Source organism: Elephantulus edwardii, unplaced genomic scaffold, assembly GCF_000299155.1.
Source record: "Elephantulus edwardii isolate Elephantulus edwardi_28Jun2011 unplaced genomic scaffold, EleEdw1.0 scaffold00208, whole genome shotgun sequence".
NCBI classification, from domain to species: Eukaryota; Metazoa; Chordata; class Mammalia; order Macroscelidea; family Macroscelididae; genus Elephantulus; species Elephantulus edwardii.
Window position 1 is genome coordinate 520,539 of NW_006399958.1, and position 7,317 is coordinate 527,855.

Below are 7,317 nucleotides of genomic sequence, written 5' to 3' on the forward strand. Positions count from 1 at the left end.
GCGCGCGCATGCGTGCACTCCACCTCTGTGAGCCTCAGTTTCCCCTCAACCAAACACCCATGTGTCAATTCTGACTCCCCGCGACCCCGTAGGACAGAGTAAGGAGTGTCCCCGCTGCCAGTGGGACTTCCAGGGCTGTAAATCTTTCTGGAAACAAGACTGTCTCCTTGTTCTCCCTGGAAGCTGCTGGTGGGTTTGAACTGATGATCTCTGGGTTCCATTCAGGCACGTTAACCACTGCGCTACCAGGGCTGTTTAAGAAAAACTCTGCTATCACCAATGGCTCTGACTCACAGCGACTCTCCCCGCCCCCCCATCGAGTGAAGACGATGCAGTTTGTAATGGGAGGTCACTGTCCATTCCCCCACCCTCCACCCCGGAGCCTGTGGGAATTTGAACACACAGCCTTTGTGTGAGCAGGTCAGCTCCCCACAAACTGAACCCCCAAAGCCCCCAGGGCCTCTGCAGGACGTCCCCTGTGTGCCTGGGACCACTGCAGAAAAGAGAGGAGAGATGGGGAGCTCTGGTGGCCTAGGGGCAAGAAGCTGCACTGCAATCCCAGAGGCACGAGGTTCAAATCCACTAGATGCTCTGCCGGAGAAGGAGGGGCAATCTCGTCCCATACCGGTCAGATCTGATTTGACGGTACACGCACAAAAAATAATAAAATAAAATTTCAAAAAAAAATTTAAAAAAGAGAGAGAGAGGAGAGACACTTTCGGACCTGGGGGCTTCGATTCCAGCACGCTCTGCATCATGCATCACCAGGGAACAAAAGCGGGGGAGGATGACGGGGGGGGGACCCCTCCTGTGCAGCTTACAGCCTCAGAAACCCAATGGAGGGTCAGCCAGGGGTCAAGTCCACCTCAAGGACAAGGCCTTTGTTGAGTTTTAGCAATCACCCACGTGACTGGCGCCCCTAAGGCGCCCAGAGCCGGGGAGGGGGCGGCAATCAGACATCCCCGCCTCCCCAAGGTGGGGGACGAGGAGGACTGACGTCCCTGTCACGCTCTCTTGTCACTGCTACGTGCCATCAGTTTGATTCTGATTCCCGGTGACAGAGGGGAAGAGTCACCTAGCATCTCCCAGGCTGTCACCTTGACGGGCACAGATGGCCAGCTCTTTCTCCCTCGGGGCCGCTGGGTGAGTTTGAACCACTGACCAATCTCTGTTAGCAGCTGAGTGCTGAAGCATTGTGCCACCAGGGCTCCCTCCTGCAGACGTGGGGAGACCACGTACACGATGGAGCAGCCGGGGGGCACTTCTGAGGGTGGAAGACGGTGCTGCTGAGGTTAACGCCTGAAGTCGCTGGAACCATTCTTTTTTTGTAGACCCCCTCAAAGCTGACACCCCCCCCCCATCCAACTGGGTCTCTGAGGCCGCCAATCGCGTGGGAGAATCTCCTCCATCTCTGTCCTGAGAAGCCGCTGGATTAGAACACGTTCCAGTTAGCGGAACAGTTCCCTACAGATGACCCCGAGGGTGGACGGTCCGTAGCTCTCTCTGCCTGGGCTCTGTGCCAGGCACGTCTGCTCTCTCTCCAACCACGGGTTCCAGAGGGGCCGTGTGGGTTCGATCCAGGGCACTCCATGTCCTAAAACAGCCCTGACAGGGTTTCCTCATCTCCCCAGGGCCCCAGTTTCCATCTCTGTTAGCGGAGGGGGTGCAACTTAGAGCCCCAAACCATGGATCGACTCCATCAGGTGTGGTGGTCCAGAGAGGAGCAGTGGCCAGGCCGCGGTCACACAGTGGTGAGGATTTGACCCCAGGTGTCCAGGAGCTCTCTAGGTGGTGTGAAAAGGCCCCCGAGTGCAGAGTGTTTAAGTAGCTTCAATGTTGAACAGAAGGTTGGTGGTTTGAATCTGCTAGCTGCTCTGGAGAAAGATGAGGCATTCTGGTCCTGGAAAAATGTACAGTCTTAGAAAGCCTACAGGGTGGCTTAATGATAAGGAATCGTGCTGTCAACGCAAAGCCACAGGGTTCAAATCCACCAATGGCTTCTCAGGAGAAAGATGGACAATTCTCCACCTACGAGATTTACCACCTCTAAAAACCTGTTAGAGGGGTCAGTTATGGGTCAGTTCCAACTCGACGGTACTCAGCCGAAACTCTCTGGCTTGGAGGCTTAAGACGACCACATCTTTGAAGGGACAAGATCACAAATTCGTACTGCCAAGAATGGGAATCCCAGGTCACTTAATTGTGCTCACGCGAAACCTACACGTAGAGCAGGAGGTATTTGTGTGAACAGAACAAGGGAACACTCCTAGATGGTTTCAAATTAAGCAGGGAGCGTGTCAGGGTTGTATTCTCTCTCCAATACCTATTCGGTCTGTATGCTGAGCAAATTATTCAAGAAGCTGGACTCTCCGGAGAAGAATGAGGCATCTGGGCCAGAGGGAGATTCATCAACAACCTGCGTTATGCAGATGACACAACCTTGCCTGCTGAAAGGGAGAAGGACTTGAAGCACTTGTTGCAGAAAATCCAAGAAAACAGCCATCAATATAGATTGCATCTCATTGCCAAGAAAACAATGATTCTTGTCACTGGACTGAGAGGCAACGTCATAATAGATAGAGAAAAGCCAGCAAGTTCATCTTAACCTGGATCCACTATTAACACCCTTGGTATCAGCAGCCAGGAAATTAGAAGCCATATTGCACTGGGAAAGCCTGCACATTACTGAGGAGCAATGATGTCAGTTTGAGGACTAAGGTGCATCTGATTCAGGCCTGATGGGCTGATCACTTGCTATGCATCTGAGAGCTGGGCAATGAATAAGGATGACAGAAGAAGAGTTGATGTCTTTGAACTATGACGTTGGAGAAGAGTGCTGAACAGCCCACGGACGGCCAAAAGAACAAACAAATATGTCCAGGAGAGGGTGCAGCCAGAGGGCTCTTTGGAGGCCAAGATGACAAAGCTTCATCTCACATACTTTGGGCAAATTTCTAGGAGGGGTTATTCCTTGGAGAAGGACGTGATGCTTGGAAAGGTGGAGGGTTGGCGAAGAAGAGGAAGATCCTTGACCAAGTGGATGGACACGGTGACTGCTACAAAGGCCTCCAATGTGTCAGCAAGTGTGAGGAGGTCACAGAATAGGACTGAGTTCAGATCTGTTGTTCATAGCGTAGTTATGGGTTACACTTGACTCAACAGCCCTTAACAACCATGGACTCTCACATGTCAGAGTACAGCTCTTTTCAAGGACTGGCTGGTGTTTTTAAAAAAAAGTGAACCTTTCTCTTCTGAGGTCCCTCTAGGTAGATAAGAACCATCAACTTTTCAGACAGCATCCAAACACACTGACCATTTGAAACACTCCCAGCAAATCAAAACCCATTACAGCCAACATGATCCCAACTCGTGGCAACTCTGCGGCCACTAGAACTACCCAAGGGGGAAGGGGGCGGGGGATTGTATACCAATGAAGGAATTTTTCTTTTACTTTTCAAAGAGAAGAGCGAATTGGGGGGGGGGAGGAGTGGGCAGGGAGAAAAGTGCAACCATGAATGAATGGAAATCCAAAGTCTCTGTAAATGTTCATGAAAATGAATAACAATAATAGGCGAGCTCTGGTGGCCTAGTGGCAAGAAGCTGCACTGCAATCCCAGAGGTGCATGGTTCAAATCCACCAGATGCTCTACCATCTCCTCCTGTACCAGTCAGATTCGATTTGATGGTACACACATAAATAATAATAATAATAATAAATAAAAAGAACTGCCCATGGGTCTCCAAGGCTGTAAATCTTTCCAGCAGACTGTCACACCGTGTGCCTCCATGGAGAGGCTTGAACTGCTGACCTTCTGGATAGCAACCACATGATTAACCACTACACCATCAGGGCTCCTTTTGCTATCTAAATCCTCCTATGGGGAGTCGATTCTGACTCCTGGTGACAGAGAACTGCCCCATCCAGTTCCCAAGGCTGTCAATCATTACAGAAGCAGATTGACAGGTTGTTCTCCAGTGGGGCCCCTGTGGGTAGTGGCTCACGTTCTCCATGGTTAGTGGTTCAAATCCACCCGTGGCTCCTTGGGAGAAAGCTGTGGCCATCGGCGTCTGGAAGGATCAGCAGCCTTGGAAGCCCGACGGGGCAGCTCGACACAGTCCTACGGGGCGGCTGTGCCTCAGATTCCACTCGATGGCAAAGGGATGTGTTGGGTGGATTTGAACTGTCGGCCTTTTGGTTAGAAGCTGAATGTTCAACCAAGGCCCCAGCGAGGTTTGTCAGGAAGGTGCCGTGATGAAGGCGTGGATGTGCGAGAGGCCCTGGGCTCGGACAGTGAGAACCTCCTGGACTGTTATTTCAGGTGTGCATCCAATTTCACTTCCCACCTGAGCCTTGTCTGAGAGGTGGGCTCAAGGGAGCGAGCCCCAGCCCGGTGTCTCCCTGACCAGCTGTGCCTCCCTCCACTCCGCCACTTCCTGCCTGACCTCGCCACTGTCCCATGGAACTTTCTAACCATGCTGCTGGTTTCCTAAATCCACAAGGTCCCAAGGAGAGCCACTGCCCACTGGTGCACACGACCTGTGGCCAGTACAACTGAGAGCGTAAATTTTCAACGTTAATGAACTGAAATATATCAATAGTCACGTGGCCCTGATGGCTACCCTGCTAGAATAGCCTTAAAAAATCCAAACAGCAAGACGCTGCACTGCAATCCCAGAGGTACTCGGTTCAAATCCACCAGATGTTCTGCTGGAGAAAGAGGGGGCAATCTCCTCCTGTATCTGTCAGATCTGATTTGATGGTACATGTAAAAATAATACAATAAAAATGTAAAAAAAAAATCCAAAGGGAGCTCTGGTGGCCTAGTGGCAAGAAGTTGTGCTGCAATCTTGAAGGTGCATGGTTCGAATCCACCAGATGCTCCGCTGGAGAAGGAGGAACAATGTCCTCCTGTGCCAGTTAGATCTGACTTGATGGTACATAACAAGACAAAAAGAAGAAACAAACAAATTTCTGTGACACTCAGTTTTCTCATCTCAAAAAATGAGACACCTGGCACCTAATTCAGAGGGTTGTTTGTCACAGTTATTGTTGTTATGTGCCGTCGAGTTACCTGCGACTCATAGTGACCCTATGTACAACAGCCCTAAATCCTGCTCTATCCCTTGCCAAGCTTATTTTCTCTGACACACTTATCCCCACTACACCAGTCACTGAGTCAATCCACCTCATAGAGGGTCTTCCTGTCTTGTGCTATCCATCCACCCTCCCAAGTCCCTCTCCAAGGACTGATTCCATCTTGAAACATGTCCAAATTATGTCGGATGAAGCTTCAGAATCCTTGCCTCCAAGGAGCAGCCTGGTTTCACCCTCTCCAGGATGAATTTGTTCTCCTAGCAGTCTGTGGTATACTCAATACTCTTCTCCAGCATCACAGCTCAAAGGCATTTACTTTCCTTCTATCATCCCTAGTCATTATCTACCTCTTTGATGCATAGCAAGTAATTGGAAAGACCATGGCCTGTATCAGGCACACTTTAGTCACCAGACTGACATCGTTGCTCTTCAGTACCTTGGAGAGGTCTCTGACAGCTGACTTTCCCAATGCAATTTGTCTTTTGATTTCCTGGCTGCTGGTATCAAGAGTGCTGATTGTGGAGCCAAGCAAACTGAAGCTGTCAACAACCTCAATCTCTCCACCATCTATCATGATGCTGTCAATCGGCCCAGTGGTGAGAATCTTTGTTTTCCTGATGTTGAGCTTCAATCCATATTGAAGGCCGCAGTTCTTGACCTTCCACAGCAAGCGCTTCAGGTCCTCCTCAGTTTCAGCAAGCAGGGTGGTGTCATCTGCATATCGCAGACTGTTGATGAGTCTTCCTCCAATCCTGATGCCACAATCAGAGCTGATAATATGGGAAGTCTCCATGGAGCTTTACAGCCTTGGAAACCCAACAGAGGGTTCAGGAGTCAAAATGGCCTGGAGGAAGTGGGTTTTAGAAGAGCAAAAGGAGCTGTGTTAGGCATTCATCTACTAACCAAAAGGTTAGCAATTCCAACACAGCAGCCGCTCTTCAGGAGAAAGATGGGCCGTCTGCTCCAGGAAAGATTTACAGCCTTGGATACACTGTGGGCAGTTCTGCTCTGCCCTGCAGAGTTACTGTGCATCACGATCAACTTGACATCAGTCTCTCTCTCTCTCCCTCACTGCCATCGAATCAGAACCAATTCACGGCCGACCTTCCAAAGAGTTTAGAGGCTATAAATCACACAGGAAATGAATGCCCATCTTTCTCCCTCGAAGCTGCTGGCAGATTCCAACCAGAGGCATGGCCTTTGGGTTACCAGCCCAACTCTACGGATTACATTGGGTTTAAGGGAGCTCTGGTAGCTTAGTGGTAAGAGCTTGTGCTGCCAACCCAAAGGTACTCAGTTCAAATCCACCAGCTGCTCTAGGGAAGAAAGAAGGGCAATCTTTTCCCGAGCAATTTATTGTCTCTGAAAACCAACAGTGGGTGGTTTCTGACTTGATGGCATATAACAAGAGTCAGTTTGGTCCCAGAGGCACACAGTTCAAATCCACCAGATGCTCTGCTGGGGAAGGAGGGACAATCCCCTCCTGTACCAGTCAGATCTGATTTGACGGTACACTCAAATAATAAAGTTTTAAAAAAAAAAGAATCAGTTTGGTTTGAAAGAGCAACGCATCCCTAGGTGCCTCAAAAGGTTAGCTGAGAATTGGCAGTTTGAACCCACTCAAGGAGCCTTGAAAGGCAAAACTGGAGATCTGCTACTGGAAGGTTACAGCTTTAAAGGCCTGGAATCATCCTACTTTACACACTTGGGGTCACCATGAATCTGAGTGGTCAAGGGTGAGTGATCACCACGTTAGAGCTCAGGGCCAGTGGTTGGGCGCATAGTGAAAAGCTCTTTCCTTCTTTACCCACCCCCCTTTTCCCACTCTGTCCCACCCTGTGTCTCTTTCAAACTTTTGTCACCCAGCGAGCAGGAAAGTGGGACCCCGGGGAGACCTCACCCCTGCCAGGATCCGCCCTGTGGTCTTTGGCCTCTTGAGGAAATGCACGGCCTCGCTGTCGGCCAGGTCCTGGAGACTTTCTGGGATGTGCATGGTGTTCACTCTCCTTCCAGACAGGGATGCTGGGTGCTGCCTGCTGGGGGGTCAGATGCCCCAGGGCCCCCGGGACACAGTGGCTGCAAGCCAAGAGACAGGGTGCCATGTTAGAGTCAGGGGTGTGGGCCAGAGGGATGTTGGGGACTCAGGGAAAGTAGTACACAGGAGAGGGATATGGAGAGGAAGAAAGTGAGGTCCCCAAAGGTAAGGGGTGCAAGTGAAAAGG

The 7,317-nt window shown here is 50.5% G+C and overlaps 1 protein-coding gene across 1 annotated transcript in view; it reads right to left on the reverse strand.

Moving 5' to 3' along the window:
- Positions 1 to 7,088, reverse strand: part of SYNGR4 (synaptogyrin 4) — a 24,692-nt gene extending 17,604 nt beyond the window's left edge. The window contains exon 1 of the mRNA XM_006897263.1: positions 6,996 to 7,088. Coding sequence (XP_006897325.1) covers positions 6,996 to 7,088 — 93 coding nt within the window. The remainder of the gene's footprint in view (positions 1 to 6,995) is intronic.
- Between the last annotated feature and the right edge of the window lie 229 nt (positions 7,089 to 7,317).